Source organism: Salvelinus fontinalis, chromosome 3, assembly GCF_029448725.1.
Source record: "Salvelinus fontinalis isolate EN_2023a chromosome 3, ASM2944872v1, whole genome shotgun sequence".
Lineage (NCBI taxonomy): Eukaryota > Metazoa > Chordata > Actinopteri > Salmoniformes > Salmonidae > Salvelinus > Salvelinus fontinalis.
The window spans coordinates 58,245,718-58,265,530 of record NC_074667.1 but is presented as its reverse complement, the minus strand read 5'-3'; the positions used below and the strand labels follow the sequence as shown (position 1 = coordinate 58,265,530).

Here is a 19,813-nt window from a genome sequence, read left to right as displayed (position 1 = left end):
TTGAAAACACTCATACGCATAATGAAAATGCTTTATAGGCTACACGTATACAGGTATGGGTTATTGAGAATAACAATGAATTACTCAAACAGTTATGAAAAGAAAACTAATTTACAGAAAAGAAAACCCCATATGACCTAAAAAGGCATGTTAGCCAAATGAGTCAGCTTGCTCAAAACAAGGTGATATATTCATATTGATAAGATCAATTGAAATTACAAGTTCTCTGCCACATGGAATAAAATGCTTTAACCTAAAATATAGTCAGAAGAGGGCATGACTTGAGATTTTTTGAGTTCCTTTGTTACTCATTTATAAACAATTTAGTCAACTATCTGCAGTATAAATGAGAACTATAAGTCATATAAGTATTTGATTAGTCATCTATTATAAACATAATTTCACGAAAGTGAGCAGCATGAACTGCCAAACTGCCACTGAAACTGACCGAAGCCAGTAAAATCAGCAGTCATTTGCTAAACTTATTTGTTGAATCAGAGTGCACAAAGTCTGTTTAATTATCTTGGTTCTATGTGTAAATGAGTACGTGTGTATTTGTGAATACTGTATGTGGATATGCGAGTATCTATATTTGTCTGTGTATAATAATAAGAATGTGCTAAAGTGTGTGTGTGTGTGTTTGAGTGAGTGTTAGAGAGAGGGAGAGACTGCAAGAGCGAGAGACAGGGAGAGAGTTAGTTCACTGCCCCTCTGCAGGCTGGTGTGTGAGATTCCGCTGGACTCTGATCTTGAGGTGTATTTAATCTGAATTCCGTGGGCTCATCAGGACCGAGTTACAAAACTCCTCCTATAGAACCAGAAAGAATGTGCAACGCATACTATTCTGCATGAGGCACAAAGGCATGTCTTTAGAGGTGCGGGCAGGCATAAAAAAAGGCAGATGAGGGATTTCTTTAGAGGCTGGATATTTTGGTATTTTGGAGCTCCATCGGATACTGGAAGGGGGGTGGGTGGGGGGGTGGAGGGGTTGGTAGTCAGCAGTTTTAGTGAAGGGTGTGGGAACGCTGTTGAGAAGCATGAGGTTAAGGAGGCATGTCCTTCACAAGCACATCCTGAAGTCAGTGCCAAGGTTCAATATGTAATGTAATCACCACAAGATTATAGTTATTTTGTTCAGATCAAAATGCCTAATATTGTTTTTGATCACACGTAGACAGAAGACAAGGGAAAACATTGTTATTTTTATCTTATATTGTTGTCATAAGATTGTAGAATAACACACAACATTATACACCGAGTGTACAAACAATTAAGAACACCTGCTATTTCCATGACATAGACTAACCAGGTGAATCCAAGTGAAAGCTATGATCCCTTATTGATGTCACTTGTTAAATACACTTCAACCAGTGTAGACAAAGGGGAGGACAGAGGCTAAAGAAGGATTTTTAAGCCTTGAGACAACTGCAACATGGATTGTGTTTATGTACCATTCAGTGGGGGAATGGGCAAGAATAAATATTTATGTGCCTTTGAACAGGGTATGGTAGTAGGTGCCGTGTGCATCGGTTTGTGTTTTTCACGGTCAACAGTTTCCTGTGTGTATCAAGAATGGTCCACCACCCAAAGGACATCCAGCCAACTTGACATAACTGTGGGAAGTACTGCTGTCAACCAACATCCCTGTCGAATGCTTTCGACACCTTGTAGAGTCCATGCCCCGAAGGATTGAGACTTTTCTGAGGGCAAATCAATACTGTTCCTAATATCTGATATACTCAAGTGTATATTAACTAATTGTATGTAGACGGTCACGGATCACAATTAGGTGGTCATGGATTGTGAGCTATGGGTAGGGGGGTGAAAGTGGATAAATGTATTGCAGTCCAGTAGAACATAGAGCCAGTCACTGCTTGGTGACATCATGTATTTGTGGCTAAGCCATCTCCATGACCTTCTTAATCCAGTCCACATAGACAGAGACACGGATGAAGATGTTAGGCTGGCCTGGGTGTCCACAGCGCCTCATGGGGATGATCACTCCCTCAAGCACCCAGCAGTCACTGTTCTGACAGGCCAGAGGGCCCCCATAATCTCTCTGGGGGTCACATTGAAAGAACACATCACTGTTAGATCATTGTCACACAGCAGAACTTTCCTGCTATGTGGGACAATTAAAACGTGTAGTTTATTTGAGGTTTAAAAGGCTTCTGAAGTTTTAAATTTCAGACTTGATTTTTCCTTACAAAAAATGTATCAACCCCTACAAATATTTCCATTAATTATAATCCACATAATAATTCACATTGCTGCAGGATTATTTTCCTTCAGTAGCAAACTGGCTCAAATTAAGATCATTCATCTATACATGTTGAGTTTGGCTGTGTCACATAATTAATATCCTAAAATAAAGTTATCTTATCATTCTCGCTCACCATCAATCTCAGTCTCTCTCATACAAACAAACCATTGCTCATAGACAGATCCTACAACTCAGAAACACACGGAACCTACCTCACAGGCACCCACCCCACCCTGGAAGGAGTTGGTGCACATCTCGTTCTCCCGAACACGACCCCGGAAGTAGTTGTTACAATCCTTGTTGCTTAGAACGGGTATTTGAGCCACATTGAGCACAGAGTCATCTGTAGAAGTGCCTAAGAAAGTGAGAGAGAAAGGGAAAGAGGGGGAAAGGAGGATGAGATAGAGAGAACGAGACAATGAGGAAGAGGAGGACATATGCTGAGTGGTACTGGAAATAACAACACTATCTTTTGGTCCAGGATCTGAAACACTCTAATTTACATGCTACATTAGTAAAGCAGATACTTTATAACTTCAAGGGCAGAAAACATTTCATAAATTTGGTTCAGATGTTTTTCCTGACCATGTAATCTGACCTGGGTCAACTCGGGCCCTGGTCATATGCTCGCTTCAAGGGAAGCAACACTGAACCATGCATGAGAGCATCGCCATAGCCAATGTGAGTAAGACCTTTAAACAGGTTAATGTTCACAAGGGCGCGGGGCCAGACGGATTACCAGAACGCATACTCAGAGCATGCACTGACCAGCTGGCAAGTGTCTTCATTGACATTTTCAACCTCTCCCTGACCCAGTCTATAATACTTACATGTTTCAAGCAGACCACCATTTTTCCTGTGCCTAAGAACGCCAAGGTAACCTGCCTAAATGACTATTGCCCCGTAGTACACATCTGTTGCCATGAAATACTTTGAAAAGCTGGTCATGGCTCACATCAACGCCATCATCCTAGACACCCTGGACCCACTCCAATTTGCATAATGCCCCAATAGATCCACAAATGACGCAATCTCTATTGCACTCCACAATGCCCTCTCCCACCTGGAGAAGAGGAACACCAATGTGAAAATGCTGTTCATTGACTACAGGTCAACACTGTAGTTCCCTCCAAGCTCATCACTAAGGCCAAGACCCTGGGACTGAACACCTCACTCTGCAACTGGATCCTGGACTTCCTGACGGGCCGCCCCCACGTGGTGAGGGTAGGCAACAACACATTCAACATGCTAACTCTCTACAAGGGGGCCCCTCAGGGATGCGTGCTTAGGCCCCTCCTGAACTCCCGGTTCACCCACAACTGTGTGGTCGCGCAGGACACCAACACCATCATTAAGTTTGCTGACGACACGACTGTAGTAGGCCTGATCAACGACGAAGTTGAGACAGCCTATAGGCAGGAGGTCAGTGACCTGGCAGTGTGGTGCCAGGAACACAACCTCTCCCTCAACAAGACAAAAGAACTGATCGTGGAGTACAGGAAACGGAGGGCCGAGTACGCCTCGTCCACATCGATGGGGCTGTAGTGGAGCAGGTCGAAAGCTTCAAGTTCCTCAGTGTCCACATCACTAAGGAATTTACATAGTCCCCACACACCAACACAGTCGTGAAGAAGGCACGGCAACGCCTCTTCCTTTGATTTGTAATGCAGCTATAGGATGGTGGTATATAAAAGGACATTATGAAGGAAAGATATAATGAATACAACAGGAGAAATATGATGAGGCTAATATATGGAAGTTTAAACTACCACAAGAGCAGAAATTTAAAAAAATGTAACTGAAAGATGGTGCTCATATCTTGCACATGATGTTGCACAATGATTATTGTCAATAAGTCACTGTTCAAGTCAAATTATGATATATTTGGGCTTGAAGTGGGAAATCCGAAGTGAAGACTTTTGATTTTTGTTTGTGCAAATGTCACGTATACGCCGGGAGTCAGGAAGCAGGCGCAGAAGATAAACAAAACACGAGAAGCCGTGAATGAAAACAAAGCAATACTGCCTGATGACTGAGGCTACTGAGGGCTAAATAAAGGGAAGGTCATCAAGGTGATGATGAAGTCTAGCTGTGGGTAATGATGGGGAGCAGGTGTGGGTAATGATGGGGAGCAGGTGTGGGTAATGATGGGGAGCAGGTGTGGGTAATGATGGGGAGCAGGTGTGGGTAATGATGGAGAGCAGGTGTGGGTAATGATGGGGAGCAGGTGTGGGTAATGATGGAGAGCAGGTGTGGGTAATGATGGAGAGCAGGTGTGGGTAATGATGGGGAGCAGGTGTGGGTAATGATGGAGAGCAGGTGTGGGTAATGATGGGGAGCAGGTGTGGGTAATGATGGGGAGCAGGTGTGGGTAATGATGGGGAGCAGGTGTGGGTAATGATGGAGAGCAGGTGTGGGTAATGATGGGGAGCAGGTGTGGGTAATGATGGAGAGCAGGTGTGGGTAATGATGGAGAGCAGGTGTGGGTAATGATGGAGAGCAGGTGTGGGTAATGATGGAGAGCAGGTGTGGGTAATGATGGAGAGCAGGTGTGGGTAATGATGGGGAGCAGGTGTGGGTAATGATGGGGAGCAGGTGTGGGTAATGATGGGGAGCAGGTGTGGGTAATGATGGAGAGCAGGTGTGGGTAATGATGGAGAGCAGGTGTGGGTAATGATGGAGAGCAGGTGTGGGTAATGATGGAGAGCAGGTGTGGGTAATGATGGAGAGCAGGTGTGGGTAATGATGAAGAGCAGGTGTGGGTAATGATGGAGAGCAGGTGTGGGTAATGATGGGGAGCAGGTGTGGGTAATGATGGGGAGCAGGTGTGGGTAATGATGGGGAGCAGCTGTGGGTAATGATGGGGAGTAGGTGTGGGTAATGATGGAGAGCAGGTGTGCGTAATGAAGATGACTAACGACGTTGAGCACCGGAGCGGGAGTAGGCGTGACAGTCAGTGTTTCCCCTATGATATGACGTTTCTTTTCAGGGCTAGATTTTATTTCAGTGTTACCACCAACCAGCAATTAAATCAGAAACACCTGCAAAGTTCTTCCTATTCATGAATGACCCAAACAGCTTTTTGCCTTAGCACCTCCACTTTTTTTACCAGACAATTTACATAATCTATTGGATAATTTGTCAATTTTCACATATTTTTTCCTAGTCTGTATATATATATATATATATATATATATATATATATATATATGAAATAACAGATATGTAATCATGTAGTAACCACAAAAGTGTTAAACAAATCAAAATATATTTTATATTTAGAAGCTTCAAAGTAGCCACCCAAAGTAGCCTTGATGATAGCTTTGTATACTCTTGGCATTTTCTCAACCAGCTTCATGAGATATTCACCTGGAATGCATTTCAATTAACAGGTATGCCTTGTTAAGTTAATTTGTAGAATTTCTTTCCTTCTTAATGTGTTTGTGCCAATCCGTTAAGTTGTGACTAGGTAGGGGTGGTATACAGAAGATAGCCCTATTCGGTAAAAGACCAAGTCCATATTATGGCTACTTTGAAGAATCTAAAATCTAAAATAGATTCTGATTTGTTTAACACTTTTTTGGTTACTAGATGATTCCATATGTGTTATTTCATAGTTTTGAAGTCTTCACTATTATTCTACAACGTATAAAATTGTAAAAAAAAAAAACTTGAATGAGTAGGTGTGTCCAAACTTTTAACTGGAACTGTATATATATAATTGTCTATCGTATAATGAACAGGCACCCACAAAAGACAATTCAAGGAACTTGTTTATTTTGTTGTGCTATTGTTACATTTGTATTGGTATTTTGTGTCCGATGTGCTCAGGGTGTTGTTACATGTTATTTGAGACGTGAATCAGGAGCAAAGTCATTCAAGTCTATCATTTCACTTCCTTTGTGAGAACCATGAGCAAGGACTTGGCATTTCTGTGCTGCAGCCAAAGCCTGCCAGAAGCCTACCTACAAAAGGTTGCACCGTGTCCATTACAATGTACAAAAATGCATGTGTCTTAGGGAAGATGCCAAAACTTTGGAGATAACATTAGATGGCGAAATCAAAGACACTAGTTTCCAAGTAGTTCTCTCTAAATGCTTATGACAAATCCTGCGCCAGAACCAGCCTAGCCAACTTGCTAATCTTTTGAATACGGTGTAATATAAAATAAAAAAAACAGCAACAACTGATAACTTTAGCTAGGTAGATAAGGTTAGCAAGTTGGCTAGCTAAGGTTAGCATGCCTGATAGCTACACTGACTCCATATGGAAATTCCCACAACGTTCTTTCCCACCCCCAATTAGTGAATACTGTATGTATAAGTAACCTGTGTCATTCTTCGGAGGTGGAACCTAAACAAGCAGGAATTACACCGAAATAGGAGCGGCATTGCCCTCTGGTGGGTGCCTTTAAAGATTCATATGGAGGAATGTGAGTAAATAATATTGAAGTGTTACAATTATGAGCATAGCTCTACTTTACCTTGAGTTTCCCCCCAGCCTGCGATCTCACAGAGGGTTCCTTCTGGAACTATGTAGCGTTCAGGGGGCAGGCATATCTGAGACACACGCTCGTTAAACTGGGCATGGCTAAGGAAGAGCAAGAGGAGAAAGAGCATCAGACAGCTGAATGTGGATTTAAATGGGTTTTCTGTTAAATCATATTGGGTGGTCTAGTTGGAAAAGTGGTATGATAATATTGCTTAGGTACTGTACGATATACTGTATGTGTACGATATACTGTATGTGTACGATATACTGTACGTGTGTACCGTATGTGGTTAGTGTGTGTGTGTGTGTGTGTGTGTGTGTGTGTGTGTGTGTGTGTCGCTGCATGCACGTGTTTGTGTGTGTACGCACTATTCCAGTTGTAGCATGACCAGCTGGGACTCAGAGGGTCCACAGACGATCTTGGTGAGAGGGATAGTCTGTCGGTCTGGCTCTCCTACTATGGGGTTACGAAACAATGTCCCCATCATGGCCGAGTACCCCGGAAGGTCAACATAGCTGCACATAGAGGAACACACACTGACCAACGATCCTCATCACATTCAAGAGATTTATACCATTTGAGGTTATTTTAGGCTTGTTGTTTTAGAGTCTAGATCTGGTTCTTTTAAAAGGTATTGGATTTGACACTTTTTTTTCATTTTACTGTGTTTGAAAAAACAACAATAACATGTAAATGCTTTATAAATCATAAAGCATACCAAGAGGAGAAACACTGCTTAGTACTGATCACCCATTTGGCGCTAACCAGGGAGCCTCCACAGAAATGGTTTCCTTTCCTGCACACAAGGAGAGAGAGAGAGGTCATGAATACTGGGCTCTAACGTGGAGAGAGGGAGAGAGATTATGAAGACTAGGCTCTAACAAGGGGAGGGAGGGAGGTTATGAAGACTGGGGTCTAACAGGGGGAGAGAGAGAGGTTATGAGGACTGGGCTATAACAAGGAGAGAGAGAGAGGTTATGAGGACTGGGCTCTAACAGGGGGAGACAGAGAGGTGATGAATACTGGGCTATAACAAGGAGAGAGAGAGAGCTTATGAGGACTGGGCTCTAACAAGGTGAGAGAGAGGTTATGAATACTGGGTTCTAACAGGGAGAGAGAGAGAGAGAGAGGTTATGAGGACTGGGCTCTAACAGGGGGAGAGAGAGAGATTATCGATGCCTTATTGCTATTGGTCCCACCATTTTTGTTATATGTATACTTTGACAATGTAAGTAATTTTACTTGGCATGTCAATAAAGTCCACTGCACTGAATTTAATTGAGAGAGATTATGAAGACTGGGGTCTTACAGGGGGAGACAGAGGTGATGAAGACTGGGCTCTTACAGGGGGAGACAGAGAGGTGATGAAGACTGGGCTCTTACAGGGGGAGACAGAGAGGTGATGAAGACTGGGCTCTTACAGGGGGAGACAGAGAGGTTATGAAGACGGCTGTCTCAGACTGACCTGTCTCTGAGACTGACTGTCCAGGGAGAGTTTCCAGGAAGCCCACCAACAATACGCAGTATTGGGCTCTTGGCCAAACGATCCTCTCTCTTTCCACACTCATTAAACTCCACAATCTCTGTGCACACACACACACACACACACACACACACACACACACACACACACACACACACACACACACACACACACACACACACACACACACACACAAGTTGATGAGTAAAGTTGTATACACAGGTCCACTTCCAGAAAATACTTATTTTTCATTGTAGTTACATATCCCTTTAAAAACTCACCTGATGGCTCAATGATGGACACTTTCTCCCCAGCTGTTCAAACAACAATAACCAGAATAATTATTTAATCAGTTTATAACAACACAAACCCATAGAGGGATTAGTGCTTTGAGCAAAATGTATGAAAATAGCTTTATAGTGTTAGTAAGTTAATATTGTTATCATTAATATTAATAATAATATTAGGCCTACTATTAGAGCATAGAGATAAGAGATGATGAGTGACAGAGTAACAAGAGAACGATATGGAGAGAGGAATGTGATGCCTGAGGGCACAGAGTTATGGGAGGAGGGGAATCTTTACCACATTGCTTGATGGCACAGTAGTCAAACTCTGTTTTGGGGTCAGTAGTGTAGCACCAGGGTCCGTGCTGGTCCCCATCTGGGTTCCGGCAGTAGTTCTCTGTCAGGTTGGCATCAGGGTGGGTCCCTGGGTTTATCCTGGAAAACCACAGTACAGTAAACCTACCTATGCATGGCCCAGGAGACACTAATACAAACACATGATATTATCCCAGAAATAAATATATATTCAGTTTCCCTCTTTGACAAAACCAAATAGACCTGCCTTTTATGAATTCATGATTTATTACATTTTTCATACTTTGTTTTGTGAGGCATGTTGACACTCCACTTCTGACAGATGATACCCTTACGCGTCTTACGGACTACACCCCTGTAGTTTTTACCATTTTCATGGTAGCAATCTAGGGTGTGGGGAAAAAGGACAAAAAAAACATGATTACAGATACCAGGGTTGGGATCAATTCCATTTGAATTCCAGTCAATACACTAACATTCCAATTCCCTTTCTCTCTAATGCTTTCAATTAAAAAAATGTGCAATTGGAATTTGGTTAACCTTACAAAACTACTGGAATTGTAACCCCCAACCCCTTCTTTGTGTTATTAAGTAGACTTGTGTTTGAGGAACCTAGATTGCATTGAGAGAGCATCGGGCCCATTGAAACACCAGAGGGCAGTGTACCCTCAGCTTCAATGTCGTCTGCACAGCGTTTGATCTGTAAACAAAGAGCCGTCCTCATCTCAGGCACAGACGTGAAGCACCAGGGCGCCTCGGATCCATCTGGGTTACGACAGTAGTTCTCCTCCAAGCCCCTGGGAGCAATGGTACAGTACAGACAATAAGTATAGCACACAAAAACACATGGATCATTATTCATGGGTAAATACAGTATGTTGGATGTATGCTACTGACTCTCAGTCGCTCTGGACACGTGATTCTGCTATGACTATATTGTAAATGTACTCTAGGAACATAAATAACTAGACCCAAGATCAGCCATTCATGTAGATACTCATCTCAATAAACTTTACTTCACTCCTCATACCACCACTCACCATCAGTCCCACCTCTCATCCCTTTAACCATCCGTCCCACCTCTCATCCCTTTAACCATCCGTCCCACCTCTCATCCCTTTAACCATCCGTCCCACCTCTCATCCCTTTAACCATCAGTCCCACCTCTCATCCCTTTAACCATCCGTCCCACCTCTCATCCCTTTATCCATCCGTCCCACCTCTCATCCCTTTAACCATCCGTCCCACCTCTCATCCCTTTAACCATCCGTCCCACCTCTCATCCCTTTAACCATCCGTCCCACCTCTCATCCCTTTAACCATCCGTCCCACCTCTCATCCCTTTAACCATCCGTCCCACCTCTCATCCCTTTAACCATCCGTCCCACCTCTCATCCCTTTAACCATCCGTCCCACCTCTCATCCCTTTAACCATCCGTCCCACCTCTCATCCCTTTAACCATCCGTCCCACCTCTCATCCCTTTAACCATCCGTCCCACCTCTCATCCCTTTAACCATCCGTCCCACCTCTCATCCCTTTAACCATCCGTCCCACCTCTCATCCCTTTAACCATCCGTCCCACCTCTCATCCCTTTAACCATCCGTCCCACCTCTCATCCCTTTAACCATCCGTCCCACCTCTCATCCCTTTAACCATCCGTCCCACCTCTCATCCCTTTAACCATCAGTCCCACCTCTCATCCCTTTATCCATCAGTCCCACCTCTCATCCCTTTATCCATCCGTCCCACCTCTCATCCCTTTAACCATCAGTCCCACCTCTCATCCCTTTAACCATCCGTCCCACCTCTCATCCCTTTAACCATCCGTCCCACCTCTCATCCCTTTAACCATCCGTCCCACCTCTCATCCCTTTATCCATCCGTCCCACCTCTCATCCCTTTAACCATCCGTCCCACCTCTCATCCCTTTAACCATCCGTCCCACCTCTCATCCCTTTAACCATCCGTCCCACCTCTCATCCCTTTAACCATCCGTCCCACCTCTCATCCCTTTAACCATCCGTCCCACCTCTCATCCCTTTAACCATCCGTCCCACCTCTCATCCCTTTAACCATCCGTCCCACCTCTCATCCCTTTAACCATCCGTCCCACCTCTCATCCCTTTAACCATCAGTCCCACCTCTCATCCCTTTAACCATCAGTCCCACCTCTCATCCCTTTAACCATCAGTCCCACCTCTCATCCCTTTAACCATCAGTCCCACCTCTCATCCCTTTAACCATCAGTCCCACCTCTCATCCCTTTATCCATCCATCCATTCCTCTTTCGCCTGTTTTTCTGGCTTACTTGCATTCGTAGGTGTTTGGGTAGAAGGGGTGCTCATGCGGGTACTGGGCGTCCCAACGCTGACAGGCGATACCGCCGGTCGTCTCGTTTACTTTACCGCGGTAATCCTCCCCGCGACCACGGAAACAGTTTGTGGTGTAGCTGGACCGGAGGCGTCTCTTTGTAACCACAGCTAGAGGGAAGGGAGAAAGGTGACAATATGAGGGTCAATATAGATTGTATTACATTGTTATAACAATGGAATAGTGTGAATTAATAGACTGGGTGGATGTATGAGGGGGAAAGACGTACAGCACTTGCTGATCTCGCAGCGCTCTCTCTCCATATCAGGGTCTGTGGTGTAGCACCAGGGAACAGGGGAGGCGTCTGGGTTACGGCAGTAGTCATCATCCAAGCTCTTATCTGGATACCTGGAATGCACATGTACAATATTCCAGCACAATGTTAGGAACTTCTCAATTGGAATGATTGATTGTTCTCTACTCTGTTACAGTACTAAATATTGATTAGACAGGAGTAATACTGGCCGTATACAGTGCATTCGGAAAGTATTCAAACCCCTTCACAGCGTCCCTGCCGCTGAAAAACATACCCACAGCATGATGCTGCCACCACCATGCTTCACCGTAAGGATGGTGCCAAGTTTCTTCCAGACATGATGCTTGGTATTCAGGCCAAAGAGTTCAATCTTGGTTTCATCAGTCTGGGAGTCCTTTAAGTGCCTTTTTGACAAACTCCAAGCGGGCTGTCATGCACCTTTTACTGAGGAGTGGCCACTCTACTGACAGGTTTGGATTTATGAACTTTAAATTCTTATTAATCATTAGCTGTAATAGAGAAACGAGGGGTGCCATAGCCGAGGGTCTACACCAGAGGTTAATGATTATCTGTAAGAGGAAAGTATATGATGGGGGCAATTGAGCTTGGAATGTACTGAGTGTAGAGAAAGAGATCACATGTGACAGGCATTGATAAGAGAGAGAGAGCCATGGATTAGTGATGAAGGGGGCGAGATCAGGTCAGGTCACGTTAAGGGAGAAATTAAAGTTTATGGCCCGTATCACTTAGTGTCCTGCTTAGCAGTAAAAATACAATGTTTGTTCAGATGTGTAGGAGGAGCCTAGGAGGAAGGCTTAAATATCAGTGCTTGTGTGAAAAGGTCTTTGTCTAATGCAGCTGTATTGATCCTCTGGGAAGAATAAACTTGGTTAAGATTTCATAGTGTCCGTAGAGTTTTTACTCTGAAAATTAGAGCCTAACACTACCATAAAGGCCTGATTGGTGGAGTGCTGCAGAGATGGTTGTCCTTCTGGAAAGTTCTCCCATCTCCACAGAGGAACTCTGGAGCTCTGTAAGTGTAACCATCAGGTTCTTGGTCACCTCCCTGACCAAGGCCATTCTCCCCCTGATTGCTTAGTTTGGCCGGGAAGCCAGATCTAGGAAGGGTCTTGGTGGTTCCAAACTTCTTCCATATAAGAATGATGGAGGCCACTGTGTTCTTGGGGACCTTCAATGCTGCAGAAATGTTTTGGTACCCTTCTCCGGATCTGTGCTTCAACACAATCTTGTCTCGGAGCTCTACGGACAATTCAGTTGACCGCATGGCTTGGTTTTTGCTCTGATATGCACTGTCAACGGTGAGACCTTATATAGACAGGTGCGTGCCTTTCCAAATCATCTCCAATCAATATCATTTTCAACAGGTAGACTCTAATCAAGTCATAGATACATCTCAAGGATGATCAATGGAAACAGGATACACCTGAGCTCAGTTTCGAGTCTCATAGCAAAGGGTCTGTATACTTATGTAAATTAGGTATTTAAAAAATATGAACTTGCAAAAAATGATAAAAACCTGCTTTCGCTTTGTCATTATGGGTTCTGTGTGTAAATTGATGAGGGACAAAAACGATTTAATCAATTTTAGAATAAGGCTGTAACGTAACAACATTTTGAAAAAGTGAAGGGGTCTGAATACTTTCCAAATGCACTGTACAAAGGCATGTAGGCCTACAACAAAAAGCATGTAAAAGAGTAGAGTGGTAGTAGTGGTTGTAATGGTTGTGGTGGTGGTAGTTGTAGTGGTGGTGTGGTAGTTGTAGTGGTGGTAGTGGTTGTGGTGGTGGTTGTAGTGGTGGTAGTTGTAGTGGTGGTTATAGTAGTTGTGGTGGTGGTCGTAGTGGTTATAGTGGTGGTTGTAGTGGTGGTAGTTGTAGTGGTGGTAGTGTTTGTGGTGGTGGTTGTAGTGGTGGTAGTGGTTGTGGTTGTAGTGGTGGTGGTGGTTGTTATAGTGGTTATAGTGGTGGTTATAATAGTTGTAGTGGTGGTAGTGGTGGTGGTTGTAGTGGTAGTGGTGGTGGTTGTAGTGGTGTTTATAGTAGTTGTAGTGGTGGTTATAGTGGTTGTAGTGGTGGTAGTGGTTGTAGTGGTGGTTACAGTGGTTGTAGTGGTGGTTACAGTGGTTGTAGTGGTGGTAGTGGTTGTAGTGGTGGTTGTAGTGGTGGTAGTGGTTGTAGTGGTTGTAGTGGTGGTTGTAGTGGTGGTAGTGGTTGTAGTGGTGGTTGTAGTGGTGGTTGTAGTGGTTGTAGTGGTGGTTGTAGTGGTTGTAGTGGTGGTTGTAGTGGTGGTTGTAGTGGTGGTGGTTGTAGTGGTGGTGGTTTTAGATAATAGCGCTGGGTGGACAGACATACTTCTCAGGCTGGTAGATGTGTTGGTGTGGGTACTGCTGGTCCCAACGTTGGCACTCTCTGCCACTCACTGTGTGGTCAACCTGACCCCTGTAGTCTTCCCCATTACATGTGATACACACCTCTGTGCACAAACCCAAACACAAACAATTTGTAACAACACTGTGTTGTTCTCTGTGATCAAAACAGACATGTTCTCTGTGATCAAAACAGACATGTCCACTGTGCCTAACAGACATGTCCACAGTGCCTAACAGACATGTCCACTGTGCCTAACAGATAATAAGTTAAAATACAATACATACACACATAGTGTTATGACATTAACTTTAGAAACATTTGCAGTTGCAATCCTTCAACTGCTGGAACTTTTGAACAGAATGGGATGTACCATCTTTGCAGTGGGGGATATTGCAGGTCTCATAACGCCGTTCTGGATCAGTGGTGTAGCACCACGGCCCGATGCGGTCCCCATCTGGGTTCCTGCAGTAGTTCAGCTCCAAGCCATTAGTGGCTGTGGGTGTCCATCTATGACAAGTTTAGAAACAGCATGTGTGTGAGAGAGACAGAGACATATCGTATTATATATTCTTCTGGGTCATGTTTTCAGCTTCCAAACTACAACTCTCAGAAATCGATGGGATGATATTACCTGTGATCGTGTGGGAACTTTGACCACCACTGTTGGCAAGTATGGCCACTTTTTGTCATGAACACCTTGCCTCGATAGTCTTCTCCTTTACCCACAATGCACTTTCTAACGTAGACTGCACATCACAGAAAAAAATAGGTATTTTCAAACTAAAATCACAGCATACTACTAACACAACACATTTTGTATAAAATGACATAAATGACACAGAACATGACCTCACTTTGACCACAAAGCTTACCCTTCTTCTCATAAAGGTCACAGTTGACGTTCCTCTTGACCTCTGCGTTGCTGCCATCCTCCACCCATGGCAGCTGTTTACAGGTGATGGAGGGACGCGTCTCGTAGTTGAAGGCTCTGGTGAAATTAGAACCTCCTTCATTCGTCAAAGTACATTTACACATGGAATACCCAGAATTTGCCTTAGTGAGAAGGTGCTGCCAGCAACAGACAATATACAAACAGAATAGAAACACAAGTCCACATAGGCATCATACAGAGTATTCAATATCGGTACAGTAAACATAAAACTGGAGTTTAGGCTGATTGCAGTGGGAATATACCATTTAAAGAGGGGATACTTCTATATAATTTTGAATTTAGAATCATTTCGAATCCCACCATACCTTCTCCGCTATGCAATCTGGTTTCAGAGCTGGTCATGGGTGCACCTCAGCCACGCTTAAGGTCCTAAACGATATCTTAACCGCCATCGATAAGAAACAATACTGTGCAGCCGTATTCATTGACCTGGCCAAGGATTTCGACTCTGTCAATCACCACATCCTCATCGACAGACTCGACAGCCTTGGTTTCTCAAATGATTGCCTCGCCTGGTTCACCAACTACTTCTCTGATAGAGTTCAGTGTGTCAAATCGGAGGGCCTGTTGTCCGGACCTCTGGCAGTCTCTATGGGGTACCACAGGGTTCAATTCTTGGACTGACTCTCTTCTCTGTATACATCAATGATGTCGCTCTTGCTGCTGGTGAGTCTCTGATCCACCTCTATGCAGACGACACCATTCTGTATACTTCTGGCCCTTCTTTGGACAATGTGTTAACAACCCTCCAGACGAGCTTCAATGCCATACAACTCTCCTTCCGTGGCCTCCAATTGCTCTTAAATACAAGTAAAACTAAATGCATGCTCTTCAACCGATCGCTGCCTGCACCTGCCCGCCCGTTCAACATCACTACTCTGGACGGTTCTGACTTAGAATACGTGGACAACTACAAATACCTAGGTGTCTGGTTAGACTGTAAACTCTCCTTCCAGACTCACATCAAACATCTCCAATCCAAAGTTAAATCTAGAATTGGCTTCCTATTTCGCAACAAAGCATTCTTCACTCATGCTGCCAAACATACCCTTGTAAAACTGACCATCCTACCGATCCTTGACTTCGGCGATGTAATTTACAAAATAGCCTCCAATAGCCTACTCAATAAATTGGATGCAGTCTATCATAGTGCCATCCGTTTTGTCACCAAAGCCCCATATACTACCCACCACTGCGACCTGTACGCTCTCGTTGGCTGGCCCTCGCTTCATACTCGTCGCCAAACCCACTGGCTCCAGGTCATCTACAAGACCCTGCTAGGTAAAGTCCCCCCTTATCTCAGCTCGCTGGTCACCATAGCAGCACCCACCTGTAGCACGCGCTCCAGCAGGTATATCTCTCTGGTCACCCCCAAAACCAATTCTTCCTTTGACCGCCTCTCCTTCCAGTTCTCTGCTGCCAATGACTGGAACGAACTACGGAAATCACTGAAACTGGAAACACTTATTTCCCTCACTAGCTTTAAGCACCAGTTGTCAGAGCAGCTCACAGATTACTGCACATGTACATAGCCCATCTATAATTTAGCCCAAACAACTACCTCTTCCCCTACTGTATTTATTTATTTATTTATTTTGCTCCTTTGCACCCCATTATTTCTATTTTGCAAATTCTTCCACTGCAAATCTACCATTCCAGTGTTTTACTTGCTATATTGTATTTACTTCGCCACCATGGCCTTTTTTTTGCCTTTACCTCCCTTATCTCACCTCATTTGCTCACATTGTATATAGACTTATTTTTCTACTGTATTATTGACTGTATGTTTGTTTTACTCCATGTGTAACTCTGTGTTGTTGTATGTGTTGAACTGCTTTGCTTTATCTTGGCCAGGTCGCAATTGTAAATGAGAACTTGTTCTCAACTTGCCTACCTGGTTAAATAAGGGTTAAATAAATAAATAAAATATAGGCAGAGGGAGGGATGTTGCCATGGCAAATATATACAATGTTGTTCAGAGGTCTACATAGTGCAAATCCCAGGAGGTTGGTGGTACCTTAATTGGGGAAGACAGGCCAGAGAGGAATGAGTGGAATGGTATCAAATACATCAAACACGCTATCTGTTTGATGCCATTCCATTCACTCTGTTCCAGACATTATTATGAGCTGTACTCCCCTCAGCAGCCTCACTGGTGCAAATGCAGTATAGTGCAAATTTGTATTAGAGGTCATTGATGACAAGGTACAGTAGTAATTGGTTCAATGCAAAGTCACTTACACCACAGGACCAAAAGTATGTGGACACCTGCTCCTCGAACATCTCATTCCAAAATCATGGGCATTAATATGGAGTTGATCCCCCTTTGCTGCTATAACAGCCTTTACTCTTCTGAGAAGGCTTTCCACTAGATGTTGGAACATTGCTGCGGGGACTTGCTTCCATTCAGCCACAAGACCATTAGTGAGGTCGGGTTATTAGGCCCGGCCCACAGTCGGCGTTCCAATTCATCCCAAAGGTGTTCGATGGGGTTGAGGTCAGGGCTCTGTGCAGGCCAGTTCTTCCACACCGAAAGGGCCTTCCCCAAACTGTTGCCACAAAGTTGGAAGCACAGAATCGTCTAGAATGTCATTGTATGCTGAAGCGGTAAGATTTCCTTTCAATGGAACTAAGGGGCCTTGGCCGAACCATGAAAAACAGCCCCAGACCATTATTCCTCCTCCACCAAACTTTACAGTTGACTCTATGCATTGGGGCAGGTAGCGTTCTCCTGGCATCCTCCAAATCCAGATTCGCCCATTGGTGAAGTGTGATTCATCACTCAATATAATGCGTTTCCACTGCTCCAGAGTCCAATGGCGGCGAGCTTTACACCACTCCAGCCGAAGCTTGGCATTGCGCATGGTAATCTTAGGCTTGTGTGCGACTGCTCGGCCATGAAAACCCATTTCATGAAACTCCCAACAAACAGTTATTGTGCTGATGTTGCTTCCAGAGGCAGTTTGGAACCCGGTAGTGAGTGTTGCAACTGAGGACAGACGATTTTTAAGCTCTTCGCGCTTCAGCACTCGGCGGTCCCATTCTGTGAGCTTGTGTGGCCCACTACTTTGTGGCTGAGTCGTTGTTGCTCCTACACGTTTCCACTTCACAATAACAACACTTACAGTTGACCGGGGCAGCTCTAGCAGGGCAGAAATGTCCAAAATGGACTTGTTGGAAAGGTGGCATCCTATGACGGTGCCACATTGAAAGTCACTGAGCTCTTCAGTAAGGCCATTCTACTGCCAATGCTTGTCTATGGAGATTGCACGGGTGTGTGCTCAATTTTATACACCTGTCAGCAATGGGTGTGGCTGAAATAGCTGAATCCACTAACTTGAAGGGGTGTCCACATACTTGTGTATATATAGTGTAATTCCTATGAGCCCGCTGGCCGGTTGATGAGAGCCACAGATTGGGGGAAGAAGAGGGCCACAGCATGGGGGAAGAAACTGTTCAGGTGGAGGCCATTTTTTTCATGATTGACCTAGGGCTCTATTCATTCTGTAAAGCTGAAGCGTTACAGATTCCGTGCTAGAAATTTAAAGGTAATTTCCGATTGAGCCGACATATGCAGCCTTTACCATGAATGCAGCCTTTAAATTGCAATCACACTGTCAAGATGAACTTCCTCAATGTTGATTGAATATGGCCCCTTAACCGTCTGCCAGTGAATAGTCTTTAAAAGATGGGGTGTCCAGGGTTGACCATGATCTTACCTGCACGCTTCCTTGTCCAAGGAGTTTTCATGTAAGCTTGTGTTATATTTTTAAAGAATTCGGGGGTACTCTGACTGGCACTCAAACCTGTGTCCAACACCTTAACCGCTAAGATTGCTAGGTGTTGTAGTGAGGTCGTACAACACTCCAGGGTACCTGCAGTCCAGTGTATTTGAGCATCGTCTGGCACAGTCATCCAGCGTCAGCCCTGGGAGTATCAGCACCCGTGCAGAGTTCCAGGAGGTAGGAACCAGTTCCCTTCCCTCGGAACGCTGGAAGTCATTCAGAGGGCAGCGGGACCCTATGGCCAAACACAAAAAACACAGTCCTAATGCCTAATGGGACTTGTTATTCATTCAATCTAACCACTATCTTACTGGAGTTTATTACAAATTAGGGTTGTTTCAGAAAGGCTTTGGTTATAAGTTCTAACTTACAACCACTAGGCCTATTTACTGAATTCTGAAAAGTACGACATGTGTTGTGTACCCAGCTGTCTGTGTGTCAGCTATTCTCCTGAACAACATTTGTGCATGGGTCTGACTGGGCACATAAGACCTTTGGACCATTACACCATTTTTGTGAAGCTTACACAGGTGGACAAGTGTCTCCTTTCCCCTATCAAAACTCTTCAACTGACAGAATCACCCATTTGACAGAATGCAGTCAGTAAAATTACAGTATACATTACTGATCCCATTAATAAGCGAACTAAACTGCCACCTAATTGTTTTTGCTGCAGTCACTTCTATACTATTCCTTAGTAAAATGAGCTGACCAACAACTCAACAATAAAATCAATAAACCAATTCCAGTTACATTAAAATAGATACTAATTGGCACATTATTCTACTGTCAATTATCTCCAAAATAGAATTACAAAAAACGTTGTTTTTTCTCTTACCTATGACCAATCCCCTCCAAAATGCCAGGAAAACACAGGAAATAATGAGTTGCATGGCTAAAGTAAAGAATGAGAGCAGTGCTGAATGGAAGCAGATACGAGGATTTTTTTGTCAGTTCTGGAGTTCCTCTAGGCTCTGGTTGTCGTGTTTCAACGAAATTGATTAGGGTAGAACACGGCGAAAAATTAAGAAGCCGATAAAAACAATATATTGTGGTGTTTACTGGACAGGAAAATCCAAAGTTACGAAATCAGTGTGAATAATGACTTTATCCCGTCCACCCACACGTGAACATGTAACAAGCTTAATCAAACAGAGCCGCTTACCCCAAAAAGACAACCAATCGATAAGTCCATTAATCATTAATACAATGTAGCC

The 19,813-nt window shown here is 44.1% G+C and overlaps 1 protein-coding gene across 2 annotated transcripts; it reads right to left on the bottom strand.

The window, feature by feature from the left end:
* Nucleotides 1-17: 17 nt before the first annotated feature.
* LOC129851186 (hepatocyte growth factor-like protein) lies at nt 18-19,701 on the bottom strand. Of its 2 annotated transcripts, XM_055917554.1 has the most exons (18): nt 19,435-19,701; nt 18,687-18,831; nt 14,732-14,847; nt 14,491-14,605; nt 14,230-14,366; nt 13,842-13,962; nt 11,443-11,561; nt 11,152-11,323; nt 9,507-9,637; nt 9,124-9,226; nt 8,824-8,960; nt 8,520-8,552; nt 8,221-8,338; nt 7,474-7,551; nt 7,124-7,270; nt 6,747-6,853; nt 2,476-2,618; nt 18-2,059 (listed from the first exon to the last, which is right to left on the bottom strand). In XM_055917554.1, the coding sequence occupies exons 1-18, from the start codon at nt 19,487-19,489 to the stop codon at nt 1,898-1,900; spliced, it is 2,139 nt and encodes a 712-aa protein (XP_055773529.1). In that variant the 5' UTR covers nt 19,490-19,701; the 3' UTR covers nt 18-1,897. The 2 variants fall into 2 exon arrangements, with proteins under 2 accessions (XP_055773529.1, XP_055773530.1); XM_055917555.1 differs by lacking the exons at nt 18,687-18,831; nt 19,435-19,701 and adding an exon at nt 16,142-16,231.
* Between the last annotated feature and the right edge of the window lie 112 nt (nt 19,702-19,813).

Bases quoted from the DNA above. Each gene is read 5' to 3' on its own strand.
- LOC129851186 (XM_055917554.1), bottom strand. From the start codon at position 19,489: ATGCAACTCATTATTTCCTGTGTTTTCCTGGCATTTTGGAGGGGATTG. The intron at 13,963-14,229 runs GTACATCCCATT...GTTTGTGCACAG, and splicing joins TATCCCCCACTGCAAAGATG to AGGTGTGTATCACATGTAAT. The intron at 8,339-8,519 runs GTGAGTTTTTAA...GTGTGTGCACAG, and splicing joins GTCCATCATTGAGCCATCAG to AGATTGTGGAGTTTAATGAG.